The sequence below is a fragment of the Malaclemys terrapin genome, chromosome 1, assembly GCF_027887155.1.
Source record: "Malaclemys terrapin pileata isolate rMalTer1 chromosome 1, rMalTer1.hap1, whole genome shotgun sequence".
NCBI classification, from domain to species: Eukaryota; Metazoa; Chordata; order Testudines; family Emydidae; genus Malaclemys; species Malaclemys terrapin.
The window spans coordinates 337,822,862-337,838,998 of record NC_071505.1 but is presented as its reverse complement, the minus strand read 5'-3'; the positions used below and the strand labels follow the sequence as shown (position 1 = coordinate 337,838,998).

At 50.5% G+C, this 16,137-nt stretch overlaps 1 protein-coding gene across 2 annotated transcripts in view; it reads left to right on the top strand.

Moving 5' to 3' along the window:
* Positions 1 to 16,137, top strand: part of CAPN5 (calpain 5) — a 125,732-nt gene that overhangs the window by 28,431 nt on the left and 81,164 nt on the right. For both annotated transcript variants that reach the window (XM_054015817.1, XM_054015818.1), the window contains exon 2: positions 3,696 to 3,872. In XM_054015817.1, the coding sequence (XP_053871792.1) occupies positions 3,711 to 3,872 (162 nt within the window). In that variant the 5' untranslated portion in view covers positions 3,696 to 3,710. The remainder of the gene's footprint in view (positions 1 to 3,695; positions 3,873 to 16,137) is intronic.

The following is a 16,137-nucleotide window of genomic DNA, read 5'->3' as shown; positions in this document are numbered from 1 at the left end:
GGGGGGGTCCAAAGAGGATGGAGCTCTGCTGTTCCCAGTGGTACCAGATGACAGAACAAGGAGTAATGGTTTCAAATTGCAGTGGTGGAGGTCTAGGTTGGCCATAAGGAAATACTACTAGGAGGGTTGTGAAGCACTGGAATGGGTTACCTAGGGAGGTGGTGGAACCTCCATCCTTAGAGGTTTTTAAGAACCGGCTTGACCAAGCCCTGGCTGGGATGATTTAGTTGGGGATTGGTCCTGCTTTGAGCAGGGGGTTGGACTAGATGACCTCCTCAGGTCTCTTCCGACCCTAATTTTCTATGATTCTATGCTTTTCACCAAGGGAATGGAAATCAGTTTGGATACAAAGAGTAAAAAGCTGAATATCCTCAAGGTTCAGAAATACTGTCTGTTAAAAAAGAAAAATGGGTCACATTTGATATTAAGGTTTTATTTATAAAGGGTTAATAAATAAGCAGATGTTATACGCTTGCTACAAATGTAAGTAGTGGGTGTTGAAGATAGTTAAAAGCCACTTATTGACCTGTTGGATTATGTAACAAGTGATTAACCATTTATTAAAACATCTAATAATCATTTATTAATCCTTCATAAACTATTTGTCAATGGATCCTTAATATAAAGTGTGACCAAAGGCTGCAAAAAGTGCTGTAGAATTTAATAAAGAAGAAGAATCTTTCTAAGCAGTTTTCAAACAGACCCATAAAATGCTACGTAGCAGAAGTATAAGTCTCTGAGATTCTCTATTAGATGGCTTCAAAATTCTACAGAATGGATCTCACGTTATTATTTCTATTCCAGGAATGCTTAGAGGCCTCAGTGTTAATTCGGGCTCCATTGCGCTAGGCACTGTACAAAGACATAGGGCTTGTTTTCACGTACAGCGCTACAATGGCTCAGCTCCACTGGTGCAGCTGAGCCGCTGTAAAACACCCAAGAGGGCTTCTGTCGGAGTAGTTCATCCACCTCCCTGAGAGGCGGTAGCTGTGTCGGTGGGAGAAGCTCTCTCGTCAACATAGCGTGTTTACATGGGGAGTTAGGTCGACATAACTGCGTTGCTCAGGGGTGTGAATTTTTCACACCCTTGAGCTACATGGTTATACCAATGTAAGTATGTAGTGTAGACCTGGCCATAGTAACATACAGTCCCTGCCTGGGAGAGCTTAGAATCCAAGGGCATGCTTTACCAAGGTATTTAGGCACCTAATGCCCATTAATTTGAAATCAGTAGATGCTAGGCACCTAAATACCCTGGTTAATCCCACCCAAATAGACAAAGCAGACAAAGGAAGGAGGGGAAATGGAGATGAAGTGACTTGCCCAAGGTCACATAGCAGGTCAGTGGCAGAGCTGCGAATAGAACACAGGTCTCCTGAGCCACCCTGTCTGCTAGTCCCTGTCTAGTACCCATGCCCTGTCTACTAGCCCACACTGTCTCCCCATCCATAGAATTAAACTTTCTATTCAATTTCATTGGCCTAGCCTAGCGAGCGGAAGGTCTGCTTGAGGTTTGTGCCATTGGCAGCGGCAGCTTTCTCCAGTGGGACAAGGCTTCTTTCTCCACACCAGTCATCAAAGCTGGCTCTGAGCAGAGGAGAGGGAGGCCATGCTGCGCCTTGGAATGTCCCAGGCTCCTTCTGGGGACACTGATACCCATTCAAGCGCCGGCAGTGCACTTCCACACGCACCCCTGCAACTTTAAGGCATGATCTAAGCCCTATATTCTCAGGTCACGTTGCAGCAAAGAACAGAATTGCCCATCCACAAAGCCTTCTGCTGTTCCTGGCTCCCAGGAGAGTCCACATCACTCGAGATGATTCAGGACCCTTGAGAGTGACTGGGATGAAGCAGAAGAAAATGAATATTTCAGTAAATGAGCCATACCTGTGGCAGAACCCGGGTAGTGTCATCCAGTGCAATCCGCATGGATGTTGTTTTGGGTTCATTGAGGCACTGAGTAATGAGCATTTTTGCTGCTAATCAGATTGATAAATAAGGCGAATTAAAATCTTTGGTTTGCTCTCAGCAGAAGTCTCCTAAATTGAGTGTTTTCATCTCACTCAGGCGAGAGGAGGCAGATTTGCTTAGCAGTCATCATGAATAATTACCCCAGTTAGGATAGGGGTGGGTTAGAAGCCAGGGTTTTTTTCTCCATCCTAATCATTTAACTAAATTAATTGCTTCCAAACAGATGCCCAAATGTGTCCATCGCCTAATCCCCTGGACAAGAAGCTACTTGTCACCAATCCTTATGCAGTTTCTTGTTCTAACTTTCTAGCCATTAATCAGTGATTCCCAGTGTCTTTGGGCGATGATGCCTATTTACCAGAATAATACCTTGGCTCACTTGCTGTCCATCACCAAGACCCCTGCATATTCGACCCTGTGGATCAAGTGGTGCAGAAGGCCCTGTGTAAGGACACTTTCACCCTGTGGCAGGCAGGCATGGATGGGCGAGTCTAGAATGCCAATCAAAGGAGCCGGTGTGCAGTGTGTGGGAGCCACCACGCTGGTGGAGAACTAGCGTGGACCGGTTCAGGTGCTGCTGCATCTTGTGGGTGTACGTGGGCTATGATTTCCTTGTCTCCTCTGGGTGGGTAAAATCACGTCTGCGCCCAGCTGCTTGTTGAGAGAGCGTAATTAATCTAGAAAGACGTGGCTCTGTGCCAGGAGGCCTTGTTAATTAAAAGAGGTTGGGGCATCCGAGAATCTCTATTAAACCTGACGTCGCCACTGAAGTCGTGGAGTGTGTGTGTGTCTAAATTTGGATGGCGGAGGGAAGAGCGTCATGCGTCATCTCAGGACAGAATGTGATTTTGCTTGCTAACATCTCTGGGGGGGGGAGAGGGGTGGCCTGTGTCACAGACCTCTGGGGCCACGTACAGCTCCCCGTTGCAATCGTGTGACTTTTCCTGTGTTCCTGCTGACTTCGAAGGGATGTAGGGGGTGAAGCTGGTTGCTCACACAGCTCAGGCATAGCTTGTTACAGTTCATACTAACGGGGCAATGGGAGCCCGTGCCTTGAACAATGCTGGTGGAATGCTCCTGCCCTGCCTGGCCCTAAGCTCGGGGTATAGGTCCTGGAAGGAGGAGTAGCTGAACCAGCCTTTTGGGCTGGGTCCCAACATTCCTTATCGCCTGGCTCAGAGGCGTATGTTTGCTCACGGGGTGTGGGAGGATGGGTGGGTGGGTGTGTCTGCTTCTTTCCCACTGGGGCATAGATGGGGTGTGCAGGGCCAATGTCCTTCTACAAGGCAAATTTCCCCGTTCATCAAAGTCCTGGTACAATGTGGTACACACCCGCTCCTTTCCTGGAACCTTTCATGGCAGCATCTTCCCAGTGTTTTGCTTGAAGGGCTGCACACTTCCGACGTGTCCTTCGTTATTTCACTAGGTCACCGGAGGCTGCAGGCATAGCCCTATTTGGGTTTTTATACTGCACCCGTCACCATGGTATCTGAGCACCTGAGGTGTCACGGAGGTGGGCAAATGGGCTCCACTCGTCATGCTGTTTGGTGGCTTGTTAGATGAGCTTTAACCTAGTGGAAGCATCTGTTTCTCGTCATTCAGGTGGTCCCTTTTCCTCCATGTATCTGAATGTTTTTGCTGGGAGCGGGATGGGTGAGCCTGGTCCTAGGCCGGGCTCTGTGTCTCATCCGACCCCATCTCATCCATGTTGCTTTGTCCCCTAGCGGCTGGAGTGAAGGATGTTCTCCTCTGCGAAGCCCTACGAGAATCAGCACTTCTCGGCCCTGAAGAAAGACTGCCAGCGGCAGAAGGTGCTCTTCGAGGACCCGCTCTTCCCCGCCACTGACGACTCCCTCTTCTACAAGTCACGCATTCAAGGCATCCAGTGGAAACGTCCGAATGTAAGTGAGGCTCAAATGTCCTCCCTGTGCACATCCTTGTGCTGCTCCCCTGGGGTCACACCTTAAAAAGCAAATAGCGCGCTGAGGAGCAGAGTTATCTGCCATAGATACCCTGTTACCATAGTATCCGAGCTCCTCGCCGGCTCTAATGTATCGATCCTCCCAGCAATTCTGGGAAGTAGGGCTGTGCTATTATCCCCATTGTAGAGATGGGGAACTGAGGCACAGAGAGACTTGCCCAAGGTCACATAGGAGGTCTGTAGCAGAGCAGGGAACTGAACCTGGGTTGTTTGACTCTCAAGCTGGCCTGCTAATCACTGGATTACCCTTCCTTTACCTTCGCCCTCTTCAAGAGCCTCTGTTCTTGTACATTGCTTGTGTGCGCTCAGAGCAAGGGAGATGTTTGAAGGGCAGCATGACTTGTGGCATGACAGTGTGTCTAGTAGTTGAAACAGGAGGCTGGGAGTCAGGACCCCTGAATTCTACAGGCCACATCCCAGATACCAGCAGCTCCCATTGGGAGCGGTTCTGTTCCACTGAAGTCGGTGGGAGTTTCGGCATTGTCTTCAATGGCAGTCCCATCTGGCTCATTGAAGCCAATTGGAGTCGCAGGTGTTCAGGATGTCTGCTCCTTCCTCTGCCACTAACTCAGCACATGACCTTGGGCTTGTCCCTCAATGGTGACTTGTAACCGTAACTCAACTGTGTTTGTAAAGTGAATGTAATAATAGTTCTAAGCTATAGGAGGGCTCGATGTTGTTGCTAATCCTCTTAGGGACTAACTGATGTTTGCAAAGTGCTGCTAAGATGCTAGTGGTTGGGTTTTATTTATTTGGTTTTGGAGGATTATCATGCAGTCCCAACCCCTTATTTAATGGCTTGTCAGCTGCAGCAGCCTCTGTCCCAAAGGTCTCCCAGAGATTCCTGTAGCTCTGGACTTTACCTGCTGGTCCCCTTCAGGTGCTGTTTTCCCTCTCTGCTCCACATGCAGCAATAGCCCCAGAGATGCCTACATACCACAGAGATGGATGGGTTGGAAATACACAGAGAGATGGGGAGTTGGGGCGGGGGGGGCAGGAGGGGTGCTGGGACATGAGGTGAACGCGGCCGGGGTGCAGAGGGGCCAGCACATGGTTCATCCTTGATCACATGGAAAGGACGGGGCTGTCACCTGTGGTCCTGTATCTCTGTCTGTCCATGTCTCCTCAGCACAAGGAAATTGCACCTGGCGATGTTCTCTTTGGCTGGGAGGGAGGTCACGCAGGGCACTGCGATCAGCTGCCAGCAGTTTGATGCATCTGGCATTTGTTCCCCAGGGTGCTCTCTGTGCTCCCAGTGCTGCGTGCAGTGCCTGACTGAGGCATTCACTTCAGCTTCTGTCGGTGATTAACCTCTGGGCATCCGGGCACTGCCTGCTCTAGCAGGCTGGGCACAGGAGGTATCGGGGGTGGGCCTGGGAGAAAGCCCTGTGGTGGCCCCCCACGCTGCCTAAGGGGGCAATAGGTCCCGGATCCGTGTCCTGATTGATCCGGGGCCTAGCCCTACCCTGCCCCTCAGAGAGTGCTAGGCATGGGGGAGCCACTGGGGACCCAGAGCCCCCTCGTCTGGAGCCATGGGGCAGGGAGCACCTTTCGCAAGGCCGTGAGGATAGGAGCAGTGCGCGAGAGCTGCTGAAGCACCTCTGGGCTCCCACCCAGCAGTGCCTCCGGGCATGTGAGCCAGCAGAGTGGGGGAGCTGGGACTCTTGGCTGGAGGGAGTAGGGTGGTTGTCCTGCTTTCTCCCCCTCTCTCCCTCCCCTGGCTGGGGCTCTACTCTGTAGCTCATTACCAATCTGCTGAGCTGTTGCTGGGCTCACCCTTCTAACCCAGCCTGTAACGCACCTTAGGTCCTCCCAGAGCAACCCCCTGGCTGCAGGGAGAGGCCACCAGCGCTGCCTTAGCCGGTGTGCCGCTGTGCAGGGAGGCTACCTGGCAAGATTTCTCAGAGCTGCTGTGAGCAACTGTTGTGTCTCTCTCTGCCCCAGCTGGGAGTCTCTAGAAAGCCGGCTCATCTCTCCAGAGTGACCGTGGAGCCTTTATCCAGGAGGGAGTGGGGGAGGGAATAAAAAGGCTCTGTGTAAAGGGAGGGTAAGGCCTGAATTGATTCTTTGTGTGCATGGCAGGAGGAGCAACGTTGCACCAGGCCACCCGAAGCGGTCATGCTGCCCTGCTGAAAACGGACTGGCTGCACCAGCACGGTTCCTTTATGGCAGTGGTCCCCAAACTTTTTTCCTCTCCCCTCCTCCCCGCATTATCCCTGTCCGTGCCCCAGCCCCAGAGCCTGGAATGGGGCCGCGGCTCCAGGCGGAGGGCCGCAGTAAGGGGGCTGAGGCTGGGGGCAGGGCTGGGAGCGGAGCCTTGGGCGGGACCGGCAGCCAGGGCCAGGAGTGGAACTGGGTGGCGCTCCCTCCTCACCCCCCGTGGGGGCAGGCCCAGGCTCCAGCTGTGCCCCCTGAACGCTCCTTCGCACCCCTGTAGGGGGGCTTGCCCTGCAGTTTGGGGACCTCTGCTCTGTGGGAAGCTCCCATGTAACATTAAGGATGCGTTGGGGTATCTTTTCAGTCAGTTTTCTTATGGGGACTGGCAGGAGCCCCATTGCTTCCAGCTTTCAGAGTAGCAGCCGTGTTAGTCTGTATCCGCAAAAAGAAACTATGGGACTAGTCTGTACCAAGCGCTAGAAAAATGTACAATAGGGGACAAACCTGGGCTGGCCCCGGAGAATAGACTGCTTGGTCCAATAGGTCTTTTCTGTGTCTAGCGTCTTAAAGCGCGTGTGGATGTGGCCATACTATGGTGATGGGCACGATATAAAAACACGGCTGGATGGATAGGCCAGAGCAAGCAGCTGGCTGAGTTCCTGGGGAGCTGATGATTTTAATGCTGCTGAGGCTTAATTGAATGGTATTTATTGTATAATTAATGATCCGGTTCCTATACCCGTAGACAGGCATCTTCATTACTCTAAATCTAAATAAATCCATAATGGGCTCAAGGGAACACTGGGGCAGGGCCTGGCCTAGTGGGTCTCGGCCATCGCCAGGTGTTATAGTTCCGTGACCATGTGATATCCAGCCCTGTGATGCTGGCGGGGGTAAAACCCAAAGTAAGGGGCTCAGGGTGCCTAGAATACTGTTCTGCTTTGGCTCTCAGCACATGAGCTTGGAGGTTTCACCCAGGCTTCCATCGCAGAGGGACCCCAACAACCCTTCCAGCCCCAGCTCCCCCCCCGGAAATGTCTTTGTGCAGTGCATAGCCCCTCTGACTAGCATTCCCAACACTGTAACAAGTTCACTGCTCCCTTAAAGACACAGTACACAGCAGCCTGTTAGCTCAACTGGCGTTAACACAGTCTCCCCTTCAGTCACTGCACGGAGTTGGTTTATACTGCAACTAAAACGCGTTTATCAGCAAAAGGACCCAGGTTTCAGTGATACCAAGTAGAAGTAATAGGGCTAGAAATGGCCACAAACAAAAGTGAAAATTCACTACTAAGAGTAAAACTCAACTTAACGAGCTAGAGTCCTTTGCTTCAAGTTTTCTCACCATAGTCGTTCTTCCGGCGTGGCTGGCTAGTCGTCAGCCAGGACCCAATCCCAGAGCCCAAAGTTTTTATGTCTCCTCAAGTGAAGGATAACTTAGGGATTCTCTCCCCTCTCTTTATAGTCCAGTAAGCGTTGAAATGTACTCTGCTGAAATGTAGCCCCAGATAAGGCTCCCTCCGCCTCCTGGGTATAGACGCTGTGCCGGCTGGTGTAGACGCTGTGCCAACGCCAAGCTGGCTTCTCCCCCACTTGTGATTTTTACAGTGCAGAGGATCTTCCTGCAATCTCTGACACAAACCAGTAGCTCACTGTCCTTGCCACACCTGGCTTGAGGTGTCAGCCCCTTCCGTGTGTCTGGAAAAACCCATTTATCAACTTCCCCTGACATGCCTAGTTTAAGTCCCATATTTCCAGGCTATCTGGATAGGTTAGCCTTACATACACCACACACGGATATCAACGATCGGGGAGTTATTTGTTTTCTAGTGATCTATTACATGCCACCCTTTGGTTAAATACTGTGACATCAGCGTGTGAAGTGCACGGCGTTGGTCAGGCCAGCTGGGACCCACTGGGACGTACCAGGGAACTCCATGCCATCTGGCATTGGGGTGCTCAAAAGGTCACACACCTCACCCTTTCCTCAATCTGGGCGCAAGAGCACAGCAGACACCGATTGGCTTGCTCTGGCGATCCTGTGGGTTACAGGAGCAGTCCAAACAGGTTCACCACAAACAATATGCCCCTGGTCATCGCTGGTCCCGGAGAAGGATTGGGCTGCCCCAGCAGAGCTCTGACTCTGCAGTTCTCTGGCTGGCCCCACTTTCTGGCAGGAAAGGGCGTACCTCCTGAGGCCCGGTGCCAGGCCAAAGGGGGTGACTCCTTACAGTTCCATTAGGGGGCGGCTCCCTGTACCGCAGGTTTGAGCAAAGCAATTCCCAAAGCTGACTTCGGTAGTTGGTGGTGCAGGGCTCTTCCCTGCTGGCTTCTTGCTCTTGCAGAGGAACTCTGGGACTCAGTTCTCCCCTAACTGGCACCTAGAGCGGGACTCTTCTCGCAACACTGGAGCTTGTGGTTGCCTTTTATTGTGTTCCTCTTCCCTAACTAGACATGGTTCCATTCATCACTCTGGCCCACAAATCTGTGTTTAGCTAATGAAATACAGTTCACGGGAAATCCCAAGGACCCAGAGCTGGCCAGTTCTGTGCACAAAATGAGGCAGGGGTCCTGGGGAAAAACTAGTATGTGATCATGCAATTAAAGATTGTATCATAAATAAGGCTACGTTTTAGTCACGGGTATTTTTAGTGAAAGTCCTGGACAGGTCACGGGCAGTAAACAAAAATTCACGGCCTGTGACCTGTCCATGACTTGTACTATATACCCCTGACTAAGTCTTGCGGGCGGAGGTGTGTATGTGTGTGCTGTGGGTGCTTGGGGGGGGGGGGCGGCCCGGGACCCCCACTGGTGATGGGTGGGGGCTGACAAGCTCCCTACCTGGCTTCACGCCTCCTCGGAAGCAGCAACATCCCCCTCGCTCAGCTCCTAGGCAGGGGCGTGGCCAGGCAGCTCTGTGTGCTGCCTCCGCCCCAAGCGCCAGCTCCACAGCTCCCATTGGCCAGGAACCCCAGCCAATGGGAGCTACAGGGGGCGGTGCACGCAGGCAGAGGCAGCGTGCAGAGTTGCCTGGCCGTGCCTTTGCCTTGGAGCTAAGGGATGTTGCTGCTTCTGGGGAGCCCCACTGAGGTAAGTGCCACTCAGAGCCTTCACCCCCTCCCGCACCCTAACCCCCTGCCTCAGCCCTGAGCCCCCTCCCACACCCAAACTCAGGCTGCTGCTGGGGGGGGGGGAGGGGGAGGGTGCGGTGGCCTGAGACTGCCCCAGCAGCGGCCAGTGATGCTGGCCCAGGGCTGCCTGAGTTGCTCAGGTGGCCCCCAGGCCAACCGCACCGGCCACTGCAGAAGTCACAGAGGTCACGGAAAATCACAAAATCCGGGACCTCCGTGACAAACTCACAGCCTTAATCATAATGCATACGCACAAGGGGGCTGAATTATGGTTGTACAGGTAACCTGAATCCTGGCATGTCCTAACTTCTGAGTGCTTGCCTTTACAACCTTAACATTCTTGTAACCTAATTTGTATGTGTTCCATCCATGCATCCATCCATCCAGGGTTGAAATGCAGCTGCGTGTAGGGTGAAACCAGGTGACATTACAAGTGTAACCTGCACTGTTGGAGTCACTGAGATTGTTGCAGGCTTGGGCCCCACGACAGGAAGTGCAACAGCCGGGGGCAGTTCGGCTGTAGGCAAAGAGTAATTGGCCGAACTGCAGGAGGCTGGGTTAAGCACTGCAAGGAGTCAGCAACTCGGTGTCATTTGCAAGACGGCGTTTCCAGCAGCGCTGTGTCTGTACGGCCTTAATGGGGTACTGCTTCAGAAGTGTCTCAGGGTCCTGTTCTGTGCATTGATGGGTGCCTTGGCCGTCACTGGGAGTTCAGGGTGTTCAACACTTTGCAGGACCAAATGTCACCTGTATGATCAATAGTGCCGCATCCACATGCTGCGTTGCAGCTCCTGCCGACATCCCGTTACGACCCTAGGAGAGGAAGGGGGTCAAAGGACTTCCCATCTAGTTAGCTTGTCTCCTGCAGTGAGGGGTCCATCCACGTCCCAGTGCCTGGCGTGATTTGCCGGGGTGAATGCTAGGAAGTTGTGGGGGTTGGAGGAAGAATCCTTCCCCTGTGGCTGTGGAGTGGCTACCAAGTTGCTCTTCCTGCCCACTGTGCGCTGCTGCTCAGGGGACTTGCAAGGAGGGGAGCACTGGTGTCGCACAGGAGGTTTCTCCCACATCCAGGCCTCTCCCTCTGCACGGCAGAGCCAGACCGGTTCCACTGCCAAGAGGCCGTTCGGGTGGCAGGGCCAGGATTTGTCTCCCAAGAGATTCGCTTTCCCCATTCTTCACTGCAGGGGAGCTGGGCCCATTCTCTGTGTTTGTCCATTTTCGGTGTGGATAGTGAAGGCAGCTGTTCGTTTGTTTGCTTTCCTAAAACAGTGTGGGCCCTGGGGTGTCCCATGGAATGTGGAAAACCCTGTTAAACCTGCACTGGAATGGCACAAACAGGGCTGGACAACAGAAACTGACCTTTCCAGAGCTTGCCAACGCTTTCCCACCAGCCCTCATTTCTGCAGGCACAATGTAGCACCTACTAATTCATGCAGATGCCAGTCATTACAGTACTTAGTTATTGTCAGTGTTCAGCTCATTGGTCTGTAGTTATTTATTTTAATAATGATATATTTGTATATATTATACATAATGCATGTGTGTGTGTGTGTGTGTGTGTGTGTATATATATATATATATATACACACACACACACACACACACACACCCCTGTACCCCGATAGAACGCTGTCCTCGGGAACTAAAAAATCTTACCACGTTATAGGTGAAACCGCGTTATATCGAACTTTCTTTGATCCGCCGGAGTGCACCCCCTGCTCCCCTGGAACACTGCTTTACCGCGTTATATCTGAATTCGTGTTATATCGGGTCGCGTTATATCGGGGTAGGGTGTGTGTGTGTGTATATGTATGTGTGTGTGTGTGTGTGTGTGTGTATATATGTATGTGTATATATATATATATATATATATATATATATATATATATATATACACACACACACATATATGGCAGTATTTATATATTTATTAGGATTTAGTTATTTCTACAGTATTGTGGTATTATAGTCTATGCATGGGTATTATGTCTATTGTAGTATGTATATATTAGTTATTAGTGTTTATTTCTATTATGAGTGGTCAGGCCCCATTGCTATAGTAATGTACATTCATATAATGAGAAGAGATCCCTGTACCGAAGAGCAGACAGTCTAAACACAGATAAAGCAAATAAATGGGGAACGGACAATGTGAATTAGTCCTGATCACTTTACTGTGGGGCTATCATAAGCCAGTTTTACCCCCCTTTTCTTTATGGCTGGATGGGAAAGGGAGTCTCAATTTTTTTCTCAAGTCATGAGAACAGAAGTGGTTGAGAGTCCCTGACCAAACAGTAATATCTCTTCTATAACAGTTTTCATCAGTAGAATAACCTACATTTCATCCAAATGTCTAACCGGTATTGTGTGAATTGTTGCCTCACTATTAATATTTGCTGGCGTGTAATTGTACCCATAAAAACAGAGGCCAGCACTGAAAATTTGGCCCTAACTGTTCGTAGAGCACTCCCTGGTTCTGAAGAAAGGGAAGGGTCATTATCTGAAGAGGGTGCAGGGGAGGATTTTTTTTCTAGCTCTTCTGAAAATATTTCTGCAATATGCCATATACCCGAAAGACACTGGTGACTGTTAATGCACACCGCACTCCTAATCAGCTCTGCATTCAAGTATAAGGATGGCTGCAATCTGCTCCATTTCGTGCTTGTTACATTCAGCTCTCTGACTTTTGGCAAGCTTATGCCGCTTGCAGTTGGGCAAAGTTTGGCTACGCCTGCTCTTGAGCACCTGTGCCCCATACCGCTATGGAAATCAGAACAGTAGCTACAGTCCACTCCTGTCCTGGTCGTGTGTTTGCAAACCTCCCTTCCCAGGGAGAAGTCTCGGAATCCAAGGGCTGGTCTACACTGGGGGGGGGATCGATCTAAGATACGCAACTTCAGCTACGAGAATAGTGTAGCTGAAGTTGACGTATCTTAGATCGACTTAGCTTGCGTCCTCATGGCGCGGGACTGACGGCTGCGGCTCCCCCGTCGACTCCGCTTCCGCCTCTCGCTCTGGTGGAGTTCCGGAGTCGACGGGGGACGCGTTCGGGGAGTGATTTATCACGTCTAGATGCGATAAATTGATCCCCGATAGATAGATTGCTACCTGCCAATCCGGTGGGTAGTGAAGACGTACTCCAAGCAGTGACAGTTCTCGCTCTTAGCCTTTGTCCTTTGCTGACCCAAGGGGCCCCCATGCTAGATGAAAGGTATTTTGTGTGTGTGTGTGTGTGTGTGTGTGGTTTCTACAGGGAGGGGAGTTTGAAATGGGAAATCCCTGGGTTTCTCTGTCTTGCGAGATCATCTGATAACAGCATTAGAGCCAGAAGTGACAGGGACGAGCTCCAGCAGCTCTGACAGAAAGCAGTGCTAATGTCATTGTTGATAGCTCAGTCTGAGCTAGGGTGACCAGATGTCCCTATTTTATAGGGACAGTCCCAATTTTTGGGTCTTTTTCTTATATAGGCTCCTATTACCCCCCCATCCCCTGTTACAATTTTTCACACTTGCTGTCTGGTCACCCTAGTTTGAGCATGGACAACTTTGACCCCATTAGTAAAGCTCTCAGGGCAGTGTATACGCTTTAGGGCCTGATCCTAGAACCTTTCCTCACGTGAGCAGAAAGTCCATAGCACTAATTGCATGAGTTGGGCTTACTCATGTGAGAGAAGCTTGCAAAAATCAGGCCTTGAATTTTGTAATCTTGCCTGCAAACTACATGGAGACAGAGCTGGAAAGTGGTTGGATCTGGCTGGCTGAGAATTCCCCCTAAGGGTCCAGGTGCATCGGGGTGGGGAGGAGTGGTCTAAACATACTGCACTTTGGCTGTGCTCAGCTGGCAGATGATCCAGAGGGACCACTGCCAAATGGTGTAAATAGAGCAGCTCCAAGGCAGACCCTGCTGTGCGGAGCAGAAGTTCAGCAAAGAAGGGAATCTGGCCCCAAATCCTTCCTTTGCTGCCACTTTAATCCATGAGGCTCTTTTGCACGTGGAAACAAAGATCAGGCTCATTTGCAGCTTCCATTCGCTTGTTTGTTAACAGAAGGCTTCCTGACCTTTAGAAGATTTGCCTCCACAAGTGATTTCACGGGTTTTTTCATAAAGCCCCAGTGGGTTTCCTTCCTATCAGTCACCCCAGCAAAGCTCGGGATTTAGTGGGGAGAATAGCTACTTTCTGCTGTCTGATGCAAAAGTTGAAATTCTTAATTACAGGCCCAGATTCTGTCTGAATTCTTACACACACACACACACACTCACTCACTCTCTCTCTCTCTCTCTCTCTCTCTCTTTTGTATATAAACTTCATAAAGTGGGTCCTAGTCTTGCTCCTATTGAAGTTGTTAATAACAATACCTGGCTCTTATGCAGTGTTTTTAATCAGATCCCAAAGTATTCTACCAAGGAGGTCAGTATCGCTATCCCTATTTTACAGATGGGGAAACTGAGACACAGTTACCCAGCAGGCCAGTGGTAGAGCTGGGACTAGAACCTGGATCTCCTGAGTCTCAACCAATGCTCTGTCCACTAGGGCAGTGTTTCTCAAGCTATTGTACTGGTGACCCCTTTCACATAGCAAGCCTCTGAGTGCGAACCCCCCCCCCCCCTTATAAATTAAAAACACTTGTTTATATATTTAACACCATTATAAATGCTGGAGGCAAAGTGGGGTTTGGGGTGGAGGCTGACAGCTTGTGACCCCCTGAGGGGTCCCAACCCCCAGTTTGAGAACCCCTGGACTAGGGTGAGGCAATATCTTTGATTGGACCAACTTCTGTTGATGAGAGAGACAAGTTTTTCGAGCTACACAGAGCTCTTCTTCAGGTCTGGGAAAGGTACCCAGAGTGTCATAACCACATGCAAAATCAAACAGATAGAATATGTGGTAACTACTTATGCTAAACTATGTGACCAGTCAAGGTGAAGTGGCCTGTTTACACCCCTGTAGTCATAGGACAAAAAGGGGGGGTTAGTGGGTTACAGATTGTTGCGATAAGCCATAAATCCCACGTCTTTATTACGATCATGATTTTTAGTGTCCAGCAAAGTTATGAATTTAAGCTTCTCTCTCTTACCCAAAGAAGTTGGTCCAATCAAAGATATTCTTTCCCCCACCTTGTGTGTGTAACATCCAAGGACCAACTCGGCTACAACAACACTTCAAAATATCTGTACACATGTAAACATTATACGCTGGCTATTGGTTGTCTCCCTTGCCTACACCCTTGATGTTGCTCATTGCTTTAGATTGTAAGCAATTTGGGCGGGCCCTGCAGGTGAAATCATGGCCACACTGAAGGTCAGTGGGAGTTTTGCCAGTGGCTTCAGGAGGGATCGGATTTCACCCCATGTGTTTGCACAGCGCCCAGCGCAAGGGGTCCCTGGTTTGGACTGAGATCTGTGCGCTACCATCCTATGGCTATTCCGTACTCTTCTTCCAAGTGCTCCCTGGAGCTGTTGCAGTGCATGTATTGGAGAGCTTCTCCTCTCATCCCTCCCATTGCGGTCTCCAGCCTCAGATCTGCAGGGGAAATGTTTACAGTGGTGTCTTTGCTATAGAGTGAGCCGCCTCTTCGTTGCTCCGGCAGCTGGATTCTCTGAGCTGTGCTGATGGAATCCGGCAAAGAGGCTTGAGTTTCTCCTTGGCTTTTTCCCCAAGGTTGTTTGTTTTTTTGCTATTAAGCTTTCACGAAAATGATCCAAGCCCTCCCCCGCTCTTGAACATGATCTCTGAGCCTGAGGCTACTCTGCTGCCATTCAGGGAACTCTCCAAGCTGCCCTCCCTACTGATTGAGGTATTGCAGGCGGCTAAGGGGAGGAACCAGAGGATGTTGCTAGAAAAGCCCCTGCCTTGTGGGGAGCTGCAGAGGGAGGCATCTTTCACCTCATGCTTTCAGTAACCAGCTTGCATGTCTCTGTTAATTCAGAGCATTGGGAGTAAGAGCAGCGCAGATTCAGGGCATGCTAGCTCTCTGCCGCAGTCTCCGGTTAGAGTCAGTTGTGAAGGCAGAATTGGGTACCCGTGTGGCTGAGATTCTTGGAGGGAGGAATTGTGTGTGCACGTGTAAATAAAACAAATGACACCTAGAGCACAGCCAGATTGCACGTCCCGGAGATCTCCACTGGGAAGCCAACCTGCAGGGCCCCAGACATCTGCTACCACTTAGCAGAGGCTGTCGGAAGACAACAGCATTAATAGAAACTGACTGGGAAACAAGCAGGGAGAACTGGAAGTCCTGGCACAGTCAGGGAACTATGATGTGATTGGAATAACAGAGACTTGGTGGGATAACTCACATGACTGGAGTACTGTCATGGATGGATATAAACTGTTCAGGAAGGACAGGCAGGGCAGAAAAGGTGGGGGAGTTGTGTTGTATGTAAGAGAGGAGTATGACTGCTCAGAGCTCCGGTATGAAACTGCAGAAAAACCTGAGAGTTTCTGGATAAAGTTGAGAAGTGTGAGCAACAAGGGTGATGTCGTGGTTGGAGTCTGCTATAGACCACCAAACCAGGGGGATGAGGTAGACGAGGCTTTCTTCTGGCAACTAGCAGAAGTTGCTAGATCGCAGGCCCTGGTTCTCATGGGAGACTTTAATCACCCTGATATCTGCTGGGAGAGCAATACAGCGGTGCACAGGCAATCCAGGAAATTTTTGGAAAGTGTAGGGGACAATTTCCTGGTGCAAGTGCTGGAGGAACCAACTAGGGGCAGAGCTTTTCTTGACCTGCTACTCACAAACAGGGAAGAACTAGTAGGGGAAGCAAAAGTGGATGGGAACCTGGGAGGCAGTGACCATGAGATGGTAGAGTTCAGGATCCTGACACAAGGAAGAAAGGAGAGCAGCAGAATACGGACCCTGGACTTCAGAAAAGCAGACTTTGACTCCCTCAGGG